We start from the raw sequence: 19,752 nt of genomic DNA, 5'->3' as shown, positions 1-19,752 counted from the left end.
AATCCTAATCTCTACAAAGTAATATGACCATATGGACATTTTTACCTAAGCCCCGTGATTCATAAGTTGTATGAACTACAGATTTGGAAACACCAGTTTTAATTCTTCCTGAACTGTGAAGTGACCCCTAACTATAGAACTTAGCACTAACTTGGCACTATTTCCAACTAATCTGTATTATGTGCTGTTATGATGGATTAATCACAACATAAGATACTGATTTTGCCTTATTACTTGAGTTGTTTTTTTTTTTCTCCGCTCCCCTCTGTAATTTATTTCTGCCCAGTACAGACAACTTGCTTAATGAAGTGCGATAAATAACTAAACAGCTATTCCTCATTCACAGAATTTGTGAGCACTTTAAAGGTATTCATTCCATTAACTTTGGCTCTGCATAACATTACAATTATCAACAAACATCTCCCGTGTAGGATATTATTTTGTAGAGTGCAACTGAACTGGCATTGTTATTCATTTATTAATTATATCGAGTTGTATTCTATAGTAAAGTTACTAAAAAAACATTCATGCAGTCATAATAACCTGGTCTCAGGAGGAGTGGACAATTGTACACAAGCATTTCAATTATTAACTTTTTTGGGCAATAAAATATAAGAAGCAAAGTGCTGCTTTGCTTTCTTTATGATATTCTGAACTTTGTCCTCTGACATATACCTGTCTATGGGTGAGGCGTTATCAGCAGCATAGTAACGAGCCAAGGTGAGCAGAGCTGACACAATAAGAGCCAAGAAAAATAGTGGGAAAGGAACGGATACCTGGACACCTGGATACCTGGGCAAGTCAAAGGATTTTCCAGCAAATTTCATGACTAACTCATCCAGAAAACAACTTTATCAAGGACTGATGAGCAGAGTAAAGGGATGTCTGCTGTGTCTGGGCTTTATCCTTTCCATATCAGAGGTAAGGGTTTTACATTTCATTCTTTTGGGTTTGAGCCACATTCATTCAAACAATTTTTGACCAAAGTTTACTGACGGTAGCATTGTGAATCCATGTTACACCGCATATCCCTTAGCTTTAAAACTCACAGGGTCACCCTTCACAGCTTATTAATTGGTAGGGATTGCCAGGGGTGCTTGATTCTCAGAAAGTTTTCTCATTAGGTTGTTGCTGCTCCAAGACTTTACTCTTTTTTCCACTTTTGCCACACCTATTTGATGGCGGCCATAACTTTTTCAGACATGTTTAAGCTTTCAAAATGTACAATTTATTTTTCACTACCATGAAATCTGGCTGAGTGTAAGTTTAAGAATTGGTTCAAAATGTTAACCTCCCCCCTTTACTCTAAGTTTAGAACTGTACTGAGTGGTTTGGGGGGACACAAAACATGGTATGTGCTTTGCTTTATTCATGACATTACTGGCAATGCACAGGACTATTGCTTTTAATCTATACTGTCTTGCTCCTACCCCAAGGTTTTGCACTGATTAGTGCCATTCAGATAGACGGAAGGATGATTAAGGGCATTTGTATTACAACACCGTTTGGAGTATGTTCAGCAACAACCATGGTGGTAATTACATAGCACTGAACCATTTCACACAAATAGGTCTGCCCCTTACTTCAAGTCCCCTTCAGAACTCTGTAATGGCCTCCCCACTTTGCTTGTTGCATTTATTACCCACTATTAAGTTGTTTAAGGCTCATAGCTGCCACAGAACTAGTATCAAGTTTTATATACTTTCCACTGCTGACTGATACATCTGCTATACAGGAAATGTTACTACAGTAAAGCGTCACACCATGTATTGGTCTCACAGATTTATTTCCCAGATAAATGTTGCATATCTCTGGTACTATTAATTGTACTGGATTAAATGTGTCCTTATTTCAGTATTTTATTTCTTCACAGGCTCATAGGCTCTTTGACAATCATAAAACTAAAATGGCCTTGAAGAACATACAAGAGCAGCTCTCTCATTGTAAAACTCACATGTATCAAGACTCTTTTAAAAACATGACAGTGATACTGCAAAGGAAAGTAAGTTAGTTCTAAAGACAAGGGGATGGTTCAGTTTTACATTTGTTTAATTTACTGTTATTGTTATTGTAAATATTAAGGTCAGTAGCTGTTGTGCACATATTGGATCTCTTGTCAGTATACTCCAGAGAGAAACTTTTCAAATAGGAGAGGGTCTTACACAGGCTAAAAAACAAGGCATAAATTTCCTGTTAGATGTTACGGTACTAGGAGGTGGGGATAACTTTTGAAATCTATACGAGTAATCCAGTCTGCCAAGCCCATGTTTCCTGCTGCTATGAAACCTTTGAGTGATCCCCACCTGAACTAGCTATTAGGTCATGAGACTGAAGAAGGGGCATCATACTGCCTGGCTGGTCGAACGAGAGATGTTCACAGTGAAACAATGACTTTGCTGGACAGGCTAGTTATTTCCTGTCAGTACCATGAGTCACACTAAAAGTCTTGTTTACTGCAGTGGCAATGAAATAGTCAAATCTCAGAGTCCCATCCATGATTGCACCTGGGTCTTTAATAACAGAATGCATTTTAAGTGGTTGCCCCTTATAGTAAATGCTAGCAGCTACTTACTTTACACATTTGTTAACACTGAAGACAAAACTATTACTTTTATACCAGGTAGAGATCGGGCCAAACCCATTTTGGAGAACGAACATGTCTGAAGTAGGAAAAGACAGTAACTGGAAACTATGTTTTATTTTTCTATTAAACCATTGACTATCAAATTACCCACTTAATCCAGTTTAGGTTTATGATGGGGGAACTTATCCCAGTCTTTATTAAGTATGTAAACTCAATAGGCACAAATATCTCTCTGTAAGAGTAACTAGAGAGCACAGTTTAGTTAAAAGGTTTGCTGAGAGGTACACATCATATCATGAAAATGGATACTTGTTGTTGTTGTTGTTGTTGTGTCTTTCGGCTTATCCCGGTTAGGGGTCGCCACAGCGGAACTCCGGTCCGCTAATGTTTGGTAGTGGATTTTTTACGTGCCGAGTTACCAGCCCTGACGCACAACATTCAACGAAGGCACACCCATTCACGCATGCCTCCACACAGAAAACGTTCTAGCTGAGAATCGAACGTGACAACGTCTTGCTGTGAGGCGACAAAATGGATACTGAGGAAGGTAAATGCAGAACTGCAAGTTGGAGCTATTTAATACACGATACCTATAATTGTCTGCTGACTACAACAGCTATAACTGTCTGCTGTATTGACAGACAAACATATTGCTTGGCTCATGATTGGCTGTGTTTTGGATAGTTTATATGTGACCACTGTGCACACAAATAATGGGCATCATGTGCTAACCAGGACTCACCTCATTACGAGAAACAGTAATAAAATAAACAAAAGCACCGACTATGAACTGTAATAGCAAACGGTTTCATACAACAGTTTTAGATACAATGGTATGGAAAATAAGATGACATACTTAATCTATATTTTCCTTCTTGCATCCACTGAACAGATGGGACAGGGAATTTCTCTTGCTTGCCTTCGCCCCTATATTCTAGTGTGTTTCAATTATACACACAATTATTGTTACAAGCAGTGTAACTCCATTTCAGTACATGATTATCTCTTAACATTGCTTGAATTGTTTATGAAATATCTCCAAGAATATTTATTTCCCTTTTATGGAGAAAAACTTTACATAGTGGCAGTATTTCTGTACAGACTTTTTACCACATTTCTTTTACATTTAAAGGTGCTGGTTTTCTGGGTGTGCTGAGCTCTTGTGATTCAGATTTCATTTCTGTGTGAGGTAGTTGCAGTGTTGATTATGGATGTATGGAACGGAAGTCGTTATGCCTCATGCAGCTGGTAAACTTCCCCCTCCCCTGCATGAAACCTCATTTAAACTACTGGCCAAGGTGCATTCAGGTTGAAGAATGTAAGGAGACAGGATATAGAGGTGATCACACTTGCTATTTGTCTAATGCCTTGACTATTATACTGAAGTGTTTACAGAAGTCTTTTATGTTATGACCCAGTACGTTAAGTGCTTTGAGGGCCATTTACAGCCATGACTGAGGACAAATTCACAAAGCAATTGCATAACCATGAGAAAACATTTAAAATACAAGATGACCAACTTATAAGAGACAAGTCAAATAAGAGGAGACTACATTTAAGCTGAGCATCAGGAACTAGAGTAGCAGGTGAAAATCATTTAAAGCAAGTAAAAAATCCTCGAAAGTCATGATAAATGAACTCATGTAATGGCAACTACTACTGTGATATAAGACTCTAGAAAATTAAATAAGTAATACAAGCTCTGATCCACTGAGGAACTAGATTTAAACAAGTAAGCAATATATGCATTGATCCATTGAGGAACTAGAATTGAACAAATAAGTAATATATGCACCGATCCACTAAGGAACTATTATAACCCAAGAACAGAACAACAGATATGTATATTGACCTGTTTCACAGCAGACACAAGCATTCCCTTTAGTACATGAGGTATGATAAACAATGAAATGCTTAATATAGAGGTCTTTTTATAGATGACACAATAAAAATATACACAGGTTTATTTTTTATTTACAGTATGCAGCCTAGTTGATGGTAATTTGGACATGAAGATCTAGTGTATCATGATGCTTTACCATCCTGGATAGAAATTTCTTCTGAATGAAGATTGAGACACCTCCACCTTTTTTCTGCTCTTGCATAGTAGCTGGTCTAAACATCTGAAGGGCATTATAGCCCTGCACAGCCAAAGTTCTCTCCACCATTTTAAACCATGTCTCAGTCACTACGCAGATGTCTATGCCTTCCAGGGTAAGGAGAGATTGTAGGGGGTGAAGTTTCTTGTTAGGTTCCTAGCATTGATCACTAACACCTTCATGTTTTCCTGTTTTGATTCATTATGTTGGTAGGTTTATCAGCTTGGCATCTCCTAAAAAGCTACTATGAGTGTGGATGTCTTTGCCAGTAACTGAAATGCTAGAAAGGACAGGGCATCTCTGTCAAAGCAGAGTGGTCCGTTGACTATATTGCCCTGGGATACAAACACTGGACCCCCTTCAAATGACACCATAAACTTAGCCAATTATTGAAGCCAATTATTTTTTTTTTCTCATATGATAATAAAGACAAATATGAGACTGATCAGCTGATGGGGAAGTGGGAACAAGTGGTGAAAATTAATTTTTTTCTGCAAGATACTGGTTTTGTTGTCCACCCACTGAGGAGCTTGGAGATCTGAGAAAACCTCAGAGCTGGTGCATAGGAAGAAGAGCAACACATAATATGCCTTTGTTATAAAAACAAACCAAACGAGGTAACGTAGGTATCATTTATTCAGATGCCCCTGGCTATCTTTTGTTAGAGTTCTTGCATGTGTATATCCTGCTGAGAGGAGTCGGACAAACTGAGGACATGTTGAAGGCTTATATGTGTCAGCTAGCCCAGGAATACTCCGAGATCCTCCACTACGTGCTGGAAACTGTTGCTGGGGAAAGAGAAGGTCGGGCAGCCCTGCTTAGCCTGTTTCCACTATGATTTTTACTAGCAGTGCAAGGAACATGGGTGAACAAGTGGGTGAGTAAATGAGTGAGTGAGTGAATGAATGAGTGACAGAGTGAATGAGGGAGGGAGGTGGTGAATGATGGAGGGAGTGAGTGAGTGTGGGAGGGAGTGAGGGAGGGTGTGAGGGCGTGATGAACTGAGTGAGGGAGGGACGGAGTGAGGGAGGGTGTGAGGGAGGGTGTGAGGGTGTGATGGACGGAGTGAGGGAGGGTGTGAGGGAGTGATGGACTGAGTGAGGGAGGGAGGGAATGAATGAGGTAGTGAGTGAGTGAATGAGTAAGGGAGGGAGTGAATGAGGGAGTGAGGGAAGGACTGTGGGAGTGAGTGAGTGAGTGAGTGAGTGAGTGAGTGAGTGAGTGAGTGAGTGAGTGAGTGAGTGAGTGAGTGAGTGAGTGAGTGAGTGAGTGAGTGAGTGAGTGAGTGAATCAGTGTGCCCATTTTATCATCATATGTCTGAGGCATGTATATTTTAATACACTCTTGAATCTTGCAGTATCATCCTGGCAGTGTTTTTATTAATTCATTTAAATCAAGAAACATTTGGGTAACATTTAAGCCAGATGGTTTAATGCTTATAAATGAAAGTTATGTTATTTTTAAGCTATCATCTTCTTGGCATACTCTCTGAGAGTTGTAATTCTGCATGTTAGGAATTGTCTAACTCCACTGATAGGGATTTCACGTGTTAACACATGCTTGTCATATCACTTAGCACCAGACAGCAAACAGTTAAAGTGCAGAGACCTGCTTCTCTCAAGCAGAGAATCTTTTACTCTGTTGTACAGAAACAAATCTGTCTGATTAGTTTAGCAGGAAGGTACTTCCTTAATCATACACATGGATAAATCATTCTGTTACTCTCAGACTGCTACTATCAGCTATGTGACTTGTTAAACATTAATCACTGGTTCATTTTGTGACACACTGATATCCACAACTGAAAACACAGAATCATCTTTAGCTAGGGTTGCATTGGTAAAAGAAATTTTAGTTTGTGTGAGACAAACTTTTTAATTATTATTATTTTGTAAACATTTTTAGATATAATGATACTTCAATAAATTGTTTCTGCCAAAACATAAGAAAACAGAGAACAAACAAGTTAAAAACATGTTAACGTAAGTAGAACAGTAATGCAGGTACCATCTCAGAGATTTCTATGAAACTTCAGCTATTTTATTAAACAGCATGGAAGTGTATTCTATGCCAGGTAATATCACGGAAGCTATGCTATCTAATATCGACAGTTTGCAGTTTGTTGTTCTCCGTACAGAGTGTAGCTCATTGGCCACTGCTGAGCTCTTCTGCTTACACAACTCTTTGCAGTTACTAACGTCCTTCTACAGCTACCGGATTATATTTATAACACTGGAAATCAGAAGTACCTGCCCAAGTCTTTTCTACTAATGAACAAGGAATACATAGAAAATGTGATGTCCATTGTATGACAGTATGTATAGTATTCTTTTTACATGACAACAAAACAAAAACAAGACATGGCACTTTTTAGTTCATTTAATTTATTTCATTTTGTTAACGTGGATAGAGCAATGATGACAAAGGATCAGTTTTAGGTTTCACAGAAAAAGAGGAAGGATAACAAAAGCAGATTTTAAACAATTCCGTAATGAAAGAAGAGTAAATAATACGCATCGATAGTAACAGGTTATAAAACAGGTGTTATATACATTGTGCACATGGTGTTTACAATGCAGCAGAAAAATGGATAAAATAAAAAAAAACAAATAAAGGCTGTTGGACAAAGTTGTTCTCAAGGATACCAATGCATATGGGGGGTATAGAAGGAGTGGTATAAATCAAGGGCGAAAGTGCTAGGATGGTAGATATTTATCAACTCTAAGCAGAAACGTTTGCAGTGTGGAGGGTGTGAAGTTTATGCCTTGAAATATGTTATGCACCTAGTTCACTAATACAATTCGAACTTTAAAATACGTACTACAAAATAATAACATAGTAGGTAGTCCACAGTTGAGTTAAAAATGGAATATCCTTTACTGAAACACACAAACAAGCGATCCTAGTTGAGCACATAATCAGGCTATTTGGAGCAAGAGCGTGGTTACAGAAGGTGGTTCTGTTAAGAACAATAAAAGCATTAAAGTCCCCCTTCCCCCTTAACACCGTAGTGTAAACTGAGACTGTGCTACCTTAGAACTGAACCTTAAAAGCTAGAGACAAATTAAAATATATAAGAACAGTTTATTAAGGCTAACCTACTAATCCAAACTTTATTAACTAAGAAACCAACTCACTAACAAAATGGCTAATTAACTAACAAAAAGATCTACCGCTAAGCATGACTTGGTCAAAGGAATGAGTTTAATGTTTTTATTGTTCTTAACAGAACCACAGTCTATAACCACGCCCTTGCCCCAAATAACCTGATTATATACTCAACTAGGACCGCTTGTCTATGTGTTTCAATAAAGGATATTCCAATTTTTAACTCAGCTATGGATTATTATTTTGTAGTACATATTTTAAAGTTTGAATTTTATTAGTGAACTAGGTGCACAACATATTTCAAGGAGTGAACTTCATACCATCCACACTGTGAAGTTTCCTCTTGATTTGTTTTTGGCCCAGTATAGGTTGCATACTGGTTTTTCTGAGATTTCGGCGGTTGGGTGGGCGTTCGAAAGACATGCGTAAATGGGCGTGCCTTCGTTGAAGGTTGAACGTCGAGCTGGCACCTCGGCGTTCGTGAAAATCTACTGCCAATCATTAGCGGACCGGAGTTCCGCTGAGGCGACCCCTTACCAGGAAAAGCCGAAAGACAAACCACAGATTTTTCTTTTTGCTGTTGATATTTACTAACTCTCAAATATAGTAATGAATAAACAAGGAAGGAAGGAGGAAAGGTGGATGAAAACAGTTCATGAAAGTTAGAAGATATGGGTTGAAAGGAGACAGTTGGCTATGGCCTGTTTAAAATTATGCATTGTAGCTGGGTTTGAATCTTGGTGTAAGTCACGGAGGTCAATAACAGCCTATTAAATAATATCACATAAAAAGCAAAGACAAATACACAAATTACTCCTCGTTTTCCAGCACGACATCTAACTTACAAGCAGCAATTTTACTGACATCACAACTATTTAATTAATGATCAATGGACACAAATAATGCCACCATATCTAATACAAGACTGGCTGTAATGCTGCTTGTAATAATGAAGGGAGAAATTATTAAGGTTGCTTCTCAGTTATCATAATAAATAAATGCAAAATACGAAAACAAATCATGCAAAATAAAGTAGAAGACAAAAGATATGAAATATGTGTAATGTCTTCTTCCCCTGCAGCTTTTGAAGCTTTAGATGTAACATCCTTTTTGCAGATAATTTGTGAGGGTAGATGAGTCTTTTCTGAAGCTGAAGTGGCAGGAGTCAAGACATAATGTCTCAAGAAGGATGTTATTTGCTGGCCCTGTTTTCACAGCTCTTTCACTTTCCTTCTCCACTTCTCTCATGATAACTGATCAAAGTACCTGTACCCTGTCTGTATAACACACTCCTAAGGATTCAGAAAGAATCCCGCTGTTGGCAGTACAAGTTTAGGACAAAAGGGGGCTAGTCACATGATGTGGGAAAAATGTCATTCAGAGCAACATTAAAGCAATGAAGAGAGACATCACGACTGGCTAATTTGCATGTCTCTGCATTATCAACTGTTGTGAGTACAAATCAACACTTTCCCGTGGTATTTAACAGTGATGACCCCTGCATTGCATTGGCAACATGACCCCACTCATTGACTACCCCACAAATAGGCACACATTCAAACATACACACACATATACACACACACACACACACACACACACACACACACACACACACACACACACACACAAACGTGCTCGCACACACACACACACACACACACACACACACACACACACACACACACACACACACACACACTTACACCAACATACCTTATATCTTTTCCTTGACATCCACGTCCCACCCCCACACCCCAGTAATGAAACCTCCATAAAAAACTTCTCCAAAGCCAACTTCATGCTACTCAAGTCAGAAGTGGCAAACTTCATGACACCCATGCAGATGGAAGCTGAAAGTTCGACTGCTGAATCCCACATAAAGCACTGTACGAGCACATCCACTTGTGTATGAATCGCGCCATCCCAAATAGAACCAAGATGCTCTCCTCCAAAAAAAGGAAGCCACTGTGGTCCCCTGCCATAAACAAACTATACAACAGAAGAAAGAAACTGTTGTAGAAAAAAAAGGAAAATCCCAGGATGCAAAAAACTCCCTCACCAGCCTCAGTAAGAAGATGAGATCCCTCATAAAATCCTCCAAAGCTAGTTACGAAAATAAAATTGCCAAAAATTCCAAAGACATCCACAAGGCATTCTATAGTTATGTCAAGAATCTAAATGGCAATGCTCAGATATGCTCTGAGCTACAACAGAATGGCATTAAATATACTGATCCCAAGGATATTGCCAGTATCCTGGCAGATCGATTTAGTGCAAACTTCACCCCCCTCTCACCCCCTAAAGGGCCCATCTCAATACCAAAACTTGCCAAATTACAGCAATCATAGCCACACAGGTAGAAACCGCACTTTCCAAAGCTAAGAATACAGCATCCATGGGACCAGATGACATCCCAGGTTGTGTACTACATGAACTACAAAATGAGCTGGCACCTCACCTAAGTGTCATGTTTAATCATAGCCTCACCTCAGGCTTCGTGCCCACTGAGTGGTGCACAGCTACAGTTATGCCACTCCACAAGGGAGGATCCACCTTGGATCCCAGGAACTACCATCCCAATAGTCTGACGAGCTTGATCTGCAAGGGCATGGAACGCATTATCATGGAACTTATAAACAAAGACATTGGCAACCTTCAAACACTGGATTGCACCCACTTTGGGTTCATGAAGGGCCGATCTTGTCTCCTGAACCTGATTGACTTCTTTGAATCAGTCTACAGAGCTGTGGATGAGGGTAAGGCATTCCACACAGCCTATCTGAACCTCGCCAAGGCCTTTGACACCATCCCCCACTCTGGAATCATAGATAAACTTACTAAGCTGGACATAAAACCCTACATCACTCGATGGGTTGCCAGCTGGCTTAGTGACAGAACCCAGACTGTAAAAGTAGCCGACTCCAAATCCAGCTCCAGACAAGTGACAATTGGAGTACCTCAGGGTTCAGTCCTGGGACCGCTCTTGTTTGGCATCTACTTCTCGAAGTACAGGCCAGCACTAAGGGACTCTGGCTAACAAAGTTCTCAGATTACTGCAAACTGCGAGCCATTACTGAATCCCCAAATGATGTGGATATTCTACAAAAGGGCCTTACAGAAACAGATGCTTGGTGCCAGAGCCATGGGCTCAAGCTTAATGCCAGGAAATGTATAGTTATCCCCTTTGGGAAAAAACATGTATCCATGAATTACCATATAGGTGGCAGTACACTAAACACCAAAAGTGTGATGAGAGACTTAGGGACACAGGTGGACAGTGGTCTCACCTTCGATAATCACATTGCCACAACAGTCAGGAAATGCTTCTATGTGGCACACCTCATCACTAAGGGCTTTTCATCCAGACAAAAAGGAGGTCATTGTCCCACTGTACTCATCCCTCATTAGACCCATTATAGAGTACAACGCCCCATTTGGTATGTACCTCACAAGACATCTGCAAGAGCTGGAAAGGCCACAGAAATACCTCACTAAAAGAATTACAGGCCTAAAGCAGATGCCCTATACTGACCGTCTAAAAAAACTCCAGCTATACTCTGTGGCATATCATCTACTCAGAGGTGATCTCTGCTTAACAATACAAGGCCATGTCAAACCCTGAGCTGTTGGACATGCTCCACTTGAAGAAATCCCAATCCTTCAGAGCCACACGCTGCAGGGATATAAACCTTGTCATCACAATGAACAAAACATGCTGGAGGGATAGGTTCCTGACACAGAGACTCCCCATACTCTGGAATAGACTACCCATACATGTCAAGCAGAACGCCTCTTTGGCCCTCTTCAAAAGAAACCTTGACAATTGGATGGGAGATAGGAAATTCACCCTGGGGATCACGTCAGTCACCCTGCTAGACAGGGGTCCAGGGAAGTAAATATTGTGGGCAGAAATATCCAGGGAAGTATTTCCAATTTAGCTTTGCCTAAAAAGGCACTATGGGAAGACAACAATGTTTTAGTTTCTATTCAAAAGCCTAGAGGGGAAAGGTGTGGACCATCTTTGTCAAAGCAGCGTGGTCTACTCATCATCTTCCTCCATGCTGATAAAATTTGCACCCCCTTAAAATGGGATCAGAAACTAAAGAAATTGTTAAAGTCAGTCATTTTCTGTTCATATTGTGGCATCATCCTGAGACAAGATAAAATGCTGTTCAGTGCTAGGCTCATACCAGCCTGGGACACGTACTCCGACTGCTAGGCTCATACCAGCCTGGGACACGTACTCCGACTGCTAGACTCATACCCGCCTGGGACACGTGCTCCGACTGCTAGGCTCATACCAGCCTGGGACACGTACTCTGACTGCTAGGCTCATACCAGCCTGGGACACGTACTCCGACTGCTAGGCTCATACCAGCCTGGGACACGTACTCCGACTGCTAGGCTCATACCAGCCTGGGACACGTACTCCGACTGCTAGGCTCATACCAGCCTGGGACACGTACTCCGACTGCTAGGCTCATACCAGCCTGGGACACGTACTCCGACTGCTAGGCTCATACCAGCCTGGGCTGGGACACATATTCTGAGAGCTCCATGACATCTCTCTTCATATTATTTATTTATTTATTGACAAATTTATCTCCCAGAGATTGCTGCTCCTCTGGAATAAACTCCCAATTCACATGAAGCAGAGCTCCTCAATAACCCCATTCAAGCGCAACCTAGACAATTAGATGGGAGACCATAAATTCACCCCTGGGGTGGCACATATGCTACTCATAGGCAGGGGCAGTCGGTGCTGATCACAGACTCACTCTGCAAAAAACAACCATCTAACCAAGGTCAATTGGGGAACATGGGTTTAACATTATAAGGCTTGTAAAGGCCCTAGGGTCATTAGCCTAGTAACCTCCTCTGAACCCATGAACATCACAATTGGGGAACATGGGTTTAATATAATTAGGCTTGTAAAGGCCCCACAGTCATTAGCCTAGTAACCTCCTCTGAACCCATGAACATCACAATTGGGGAACATGGGTTTAACATGATTAGGCTTGTAAAGGCCCTCGGGTCATTAGCCTAGTAACCTCCTATGAACCCATGAACATCACCAGGCAACTGGTTCGAGTCACACCGTGGAAACATCCAGAATAACCTTGAAAAAATTTCTACATAAAGAAGTCAAGTGTACCAGCTTCCATTATGTTGACTCAGTCGTATACAGAATACAATATTACATTGTACAGTGCAGTTATTTATAATTTTTCATTCATTTCTGCAAGTCTTTTCAGTTTCTAATACATTGACAGGAACAGACCCATTCCTGAGTCAAAGTATGATTAATGTTCATGAAATTAATATTGTTTCAGTTTTTGATGTTAGCCAAACGTGCTCTCCACAGCACCTGCAACATGCCCAGCATTGACTCCTTCGGTAATTCATATAGAGTTATATGTATTAGTAGCATATTTAAATATAATTGTAAATTGTTTTTTATCAGTTCACTGATAAGATGTCCTCTATAGTAAGAATGTTTTAGATTTCTTTAGCAGGTGGATGGTGTAGAACATAAATGACAGACTGTGATCTTTGATCCTGGCTGCATAGACCAGCGACAATGTAAGACCGCAGCTGTGATTACTTGCTGCAAGGTGGGTAAACATCAGATTGTGAGGCTTGATTACCTATACCTTTTTCTGATCTAACAGGAATCGTAAAAAATGTGCTTAAGGTCTGATTATGGAATTCTGCTCACATTTTTCAGGTTAACTGATTATGGCCAAGGAGAACTGATAAAGTGATGCAAACATAACCCAAATTAATCTTCAAGTCCCTTGTGTTTGGGGAACTCTATCATAGACAGGTACTAAGCAATACAAACAGTGCCAGTAAAGGCAAGGTTAGAAACTGCAGTTTCACTCATGTGGTCACCTCTTGTTCAGTGCCTCACCTATACTGGTAGGCATGCTGTCTTAAACCCTAAATGCACTAACAGTGGTATTTGAGTTCTCCTACACTCTTAACGACCACTTCCTAAAGAAGAGTCACCTATCTTAATTTAAGATTAGGTTCATAGGTTCATAGGTTCATACTAGGCTATCTGCCCTAGGGCATTTATAAGCCTAGCCAGAGTGTGTTTGGCTTTCGCCACCCATTTTAAATTAATTTTGCTATGCCCTTTTTCGAGGTTAGTATACTGTGCCTCTGTCTAACAGTGACACAGAAGTGATACCCGGGGTAAACCTACGATCTCCCATCCACTCATCAAGATTCCTCTTGAAGAGAGTCAGTGAGGGACTCTGCCTAACCTGGACTGGGATTTTATTCCAGAGTGAAGGGAGCCTCTGGGTTATGAATCTGTCCCTCCAGCATGTCCTATTTATTTCAGTGCTGAGGTTCAAGTCTCTCGAGCGCATAGCTCGATGGGATTTGGATTTTCTGAGGTGCAGCATGTCCATCAATTCCGGGTTGGACATGGCTTTATACGTCAGGCACAGATCGCCTCTGAGCAGGTGGTATGCCACTGAGTAGAGCTGGAGTTTCTTTAACCGGGCAGCATATGGCATCTGTTTGAGCCCTTTGATCCTCTTGGTGAGGTACTTTTGAGGCCTTTCCAGTTGTTGCAGGTGTCTGGTAAGGTACATCCCAAAAGGGGCATTGTACTCAATTATGGGCCTGATGAGGGATGAGAAAAGAGGCACGATGACCTCCCCTGATCTAGATGTGAATCCCTCCATGATTAGGTGGGCTATATAAAATGTTTTTCTAACCACTTTGGCCACGTGGTTGTCAAATGAGAGATTGCTATCAACTTGAGTCCCCAGGTCCCTAATTACTTCTTCTGTACTTAATGGATTACCACCTATGTGGTAATTTGTGGGCACTTTGTTTTTGCCAAAGGGGATGACTATACACTTTTTGGCATTTAGCTTGAGGCCATGGCTCTGGCACCAGTTGTCTGTTTCTATGAGACCCTTTTGGAGGATGCTTGTGTCGGCTGGAGAGTCAATTATGGCGCCCAGTTTGCAGTCATCTGCGAACTTGGTCAGCCACAGTCCTTCCGTGTTGGCCTGTACCTCCGAGAAATATATATGAACAAGAGAGGTCCCAGGACTGAGCCTTGTGGGACGCCACTTGTAACTGGTTTGGAGTCTGACATGGCTCCAGCAATTCTAACAATGTGGGTTCTGTCCTTGAGCCAGTTTGCAACCCATCTAGTGACATATGGGTTTATATTTAAGCTGGTGAGCTTATCTATAATGCCCGAGTGGGGTATTATATGGAAGGCTTTTGCGAGGTCCAGGTAGGCTGTGTGGACCACGTTCCCCTCATTAATGGCCTTGGTGAATGTTTCAAAGAAATCGACCAGGTTTAAGAGGCAGGATCTGCCCTTAACAAAGCCGAACTGGGTAGGATCCAGTGTCTGTAGGTCCCCAATATCTTTATTTATGAGGTCCATGATGATCCTTTCCATAGCTTTGCAGACCAAGCTAGTCAGGCTTATGGGGTGATAGTTTCCAGGATCCGTTGAGGCACCACCTTTGTGGAGAGGGACCACTGTTGCTGTACGCCACTCTTTGGGTACATATCCTGTAGTAAGGCTGAGATTGAACAGTAGTTTTATGTTTGGGTTTAGCTCTTCTTGGAATTCATGTAGAACGCAGCCCGGGACACCATCTGGTCCCATTGATGCTGTGTTTTTTGCTTTGGAGAGGGCGGCTCTTACCTGAGCATCTGAGATGTCGGGGGGCAACACTCTGATGGGATAGATATTTGCCCTTTTGGTGGGGAGGGGGGGAGAAGTTTGTGCTGAACCTGTCAGCTAGGATGTTGGCAATGTCTGTGGGTTCGGTGTATTTTTTGTCATTTTGGACTAATTCTGAGCATATCTGGGAATTCCCACCCAGGTTCCCAACATAACTAAAGAAAGCCTTGTGATTATCCTTAGTGTCCTGTGCAATTTTTCTCTCAAAGCTGGCCTTAGACGATTTTATGAGTGCCCGTAGTTTTTTGCTAATACTGATCAGAGATGCCTTCCCTTTTTGGGATTTTGCTCTATCATGTAGTAGCTTCCTCCTTCTATTGTATAGTTTGTTTATGGCTGGGGTCCACCAGACAGGACGTCTGCCTTTGGAGGATTGGGTCTTGGTTTTATTTGGGATTGCATGATCCATGCATTTCTGAAAGTGTTCATAGAATGCGTTTATAAAGGATTCGGTGGTCTGGGCCGTATTTTCCACAGGCCTGGGGGCATTGAAGGATTCCACCTTGGTTTTGAGGAGTGTGAAATTTGCTTTAGAGAAGTTTTTCACTGTGGTTTTCTGGGCAGGGGGTGGGGTCGGGATGTGAATATCCAGTGAGATTAGTTTATGGTCTGATCTTACCAGTGAGGGATACACTTCTGGTCTGGAGCATAGAGTCCTCATGTTGGTGATGATCAGGTCCAGTATGTTTTCCCCTCTTGTGGGAGTGGTAACAAGTTGTTCCATACCATTTGAGTTTATAAATTCTAAGAACCTTTGGGCTAGGGTGTTGGAGCTAGAGTAATGCTCCCAGTCTATGTTTGGGTAGTTGAAGTCGCCCAATATAATGGTGTTTGGAGAGACCTTTATATTTTCCAGTGTTCTCAGGAAGGCTGAGTGGGGTTCCTGAGTTTGGGAGGGTGGTCTGTAGCAGGCTATAAACTGGAAGGCAGTTTTACCCACTGTTAGTTGCACATGGATAGTCTCTGATGCTTTGTGCTGTGCCACCAACCTGGAGGTGTGGATATCTTTAACGAATATTGATACTCCCCCTCCTTTTGTGGTTCGGTCCAAGTTTTGGGGCCGAAAAGCATGGTATGAAGTATAACCTGGTAGTGCTGGGGTGCTCTCGGGAGCCTTGAACCAGGTTTCTATTACTGCACAGATATTGATGTTCTCCATGCTAAGCAGAGTTTCGAGTGCGTGCATCTTGAGGTTTAGACTTCTGGCATTGAGTAGCATTACTCTTAGTTTCTTATCCCTTGTGATACCTATGGAGGTAGGTTTGTCTTTTGAGCCTTGCCTAAAAAAGGCACTATGGGGGTAGCAAGAGCCTTTGCCAATATCCGAAAGCCCAGGGGTGACAGGTGCAAGCCGTCCCTAGCGAAGCATCATGGCTTGTCGAGCATGTCATCCCAGGCTGAAAGGCATTGGATCCCCTTTGAATGACACCAATACTTAAGCCAATTGTTGAAATTGATCATCTTGTCTTCATATTGTGGCATCATTCTTGGTGAGGGTAAGATGCTACTCAAGGTCAGGGTCATACCGGCCTGGGCTACATGCTCAGAGAGCTCCTCTATGTCTCTTTTCATGTAGTCCAGGGAGGTACGTCTCAGGTCATTCACACCAGCATGGACAATGACTGAGTCATATTTCTACTTGCCTTGGAGTGACCTGAATGCTTGTGTTATGTGGCGGATCCTAGCGCCCGACAGGCAGCTCACCATGACAGGCAGCTCACCATGACCTTCTCCTTGTTCAGCCTGGTGTGCCTGACGATAGAGCCACCTATTACAAGTGTATCAGGTGTGTTGCTTAGCCTTAAGGGCTGTGAATGTTCGGCACACTGACTTTGTGAGCTATGTGTTGCACGTGTTTTGTTTTGGGGTAGCGGTTGCTTGGGTGTCTCATTTGGAGGTCTCTGCTGCTTAGGCAGATTTTTATTTAGAGCCTCCGAGTATGTTTTTGTGTGTTTATGTGTTTGGTTTGCTGTCGTGGTAGGTCTATGTGAGACTGGAATTGTAGTGAGTGTGGTTTCCTTCTCCTCCTGACTGGTTACGCCAGTACTGAGTTGAGAGAGCTTAGCCTCCAATTTGGCTATATGGTTGCATCTCTCACATGTGTTGGAATTCGTTGGGAGGAGGAGAGGGTTGTCTGTGTACATGAGGCAGTTGTAACATTGCCTCAAGATTCCCAGATTCACCAGCTGGACCAGAGAGGAGATTGACAACTGACCTTTGGACATGCTAGAATAGTATTGGGAATTCCTTTATAATTGAAAAAAAGGGCCAATGGGGAACAAGGTACTCAAGGGGAGTTTGTGAGGGTGTAGTGCTTTTAATTTTTTAGTGCTGACTTAGTGAGCAAGTGCCAAGTAACTTAAATGCAATCTGTTACAGGTAACTTAAATGCAAAAACGACAAACAGTAACTTTCAAGTGAAACAAGGAAATAAGTACAGTAAGTAATGCAGATATCACTAGGGATCCACAGAAGCGCTGAAAAGCTGCGTTTTAGGTGGAATTAGCATTTCAGGGAAATAACAAGCAAACAAACAACAAGCATACAAACAAAGCTAGATTCAGCAGGCCTGGATCTAGTCTATGCTACAGCAAACAAGATGTACCAATTTCAGTAAGAAACAGTTCAAATATGCAGGCACTATAAGCCTTTAACCAGAAATTCCCAGCTCAGAAGGGCAGAGTCCAGCCTCTCCTCCCACAAGAGTGCAGACCACAAACCCTCTTAATGTAAAATAACTGGCCTGAAGCCCAAGTGCTTAAGCCCAAGTGCTTAATCCAAAAGACTTAGAATGATAGCTACACTTTAATCACATTACTACCAAGCAGTAATAAATACAATTGAATACTTTAAAGAATGCCTGGATTAGTGCTCAATTTATACAAACAAAGCTAGATTCAGCAGGCCTGGATCTAGTCTATGCTACAGCAAACAAGGTGCACCAATTTCAGTATGAAGCAGTTCAAATATGCAGGCACTATAAGCCTTTAACCAGAAATTCCCAGCTCAGAAGGGCAGAGTCCAGCCTCTCCTCCCACAAGAGTGCAGACCACAAACCCTCTTAATGTAAAATAACTGGCCTGAAGCCCAAGTGCTTAAACCAGAACTAATACACTTTTAGAATAACAGACACTGAGCCCTCAATCAGCAGTTCCCAACTTAGAAGGATGTAAGCTACCTGTTCTGCCACCACAGTGCAGGCCACAAACCTTCTTAATGTAAAACAACTGGTCTGAAGCCCAAGTGCTTAAACTAAAAGGCTTAGAATGAGTTACACCAAGCAGTAATCAATACAATTGAATACTTTTAAGATGATGCAAAAGAAAAATAAAGTAGGAAGAAACACAAATACAGTAAAAGCAGATACATTTTTTTTTTTAAGTGGAAAGAGAGAAAGGAGTAGCAGAAACTAAGCTGATTGGCCTTCTCAAATGTTCTCCCTGTACTGGGTAGAATGAGGTAATGACACTAGACCGGGAGGAGGGTCCCAGATCAAATTTACACTAGGGGCGAGCAACTGCAAAGCCACCAACTATAAACACACACGATACCAACAGGGAGGGAAGGTGGGAAACAAACTGCAGAAATGTTTCACAGCTGAAAAGCAGCAGTGAGCCTTTAAATGAAAGTTTTAAACAGCTTTTAAACAGTTTTAAACAGCTAAAGGAGCCTCTAGAAAAAAGAGTTTAACTGCAACAAGTTATCAGAAACAAACAACCCAACAGATGCTTAATAAAAGTGGACAATTTCCAGTTAATACCTCACACACAGTGAAACTAGCTAGAAAAATACACAGTACACAAAGTGCTATAAATAACAAAGAAATAAAGAACAAAATAAACAAAAAACAGGATACTTAATGTTATATATTATAGCCCCGAGTTAAATAATCAACCCTGCCAAGTCTCCAACCCAGGTCCCTGTACACCATAGCCAGAACAATGTACCCCTATACCATTTGATTATTCCACAAAACTATCTATTACAAATATTTGTCATGCCCCTTAAGAACCATTTCATGCGGTGAATGGAAATTCTTCTAGAGAGAATGGCTTTGACTCCTGTTTTTGAATACTGTCTTGGGAGGTTCAAATAAAAACATTCTTCTTGGATACACTCCTGAATACTGAAGCCCTTATAAAGAAATTGAAGACAAAGTAAATGAGATATAAGTGAAAGTAAAAATGCTGAAAAGGTATGTTAGTACAAGCTGAATATAAACTGGTTT

The 19,752-nt window shown here is 41.4% G+C and overlaps 1 protein-coding gene across 1 annotated transcript in view; it reads left to right on the top strand.

Moving 5' to 3' along the window:
* The first annotated feature begins 632 nt into the window (after nucleotides 1-632).
* LOC122810164 (cadherin-4-like) overlaps nucleotides 633-19,752 on the top strand; it is a 368,858-nt gene continuing 349,738 nt past the window's right edge. The window contains exon 1 of the mRNA XM_044081642.1: nucleotides 633-921. Coding sequence (XP_043937577.1) covers nucleotides 826-921 — 96 coding nt within the window. The 5' untranslated portion in view covers nucleotides 633-825. The remainder of the gene's footprint in view (nucleotides 922-19,752) is intronic.

This window comes from Protopterus annectens, chromosome 8.part1 (genome assembly GCF_019279795.1).
Source record: "Protopterus annectens isolate FY-2018-M chromosome 8.part1, PAN1.0, whole genome shotgun sequence".
Classification (NCBI taxonomy): domain Eukaryota; kingdom Metazoa; phylum Chordata; order Ceratodontiformes; family Protopteridae; genus Protopterus; species Protopterus annectens.
This window is presented reverse-complemented; position numbering and strand designations above follow the sequence as displayed.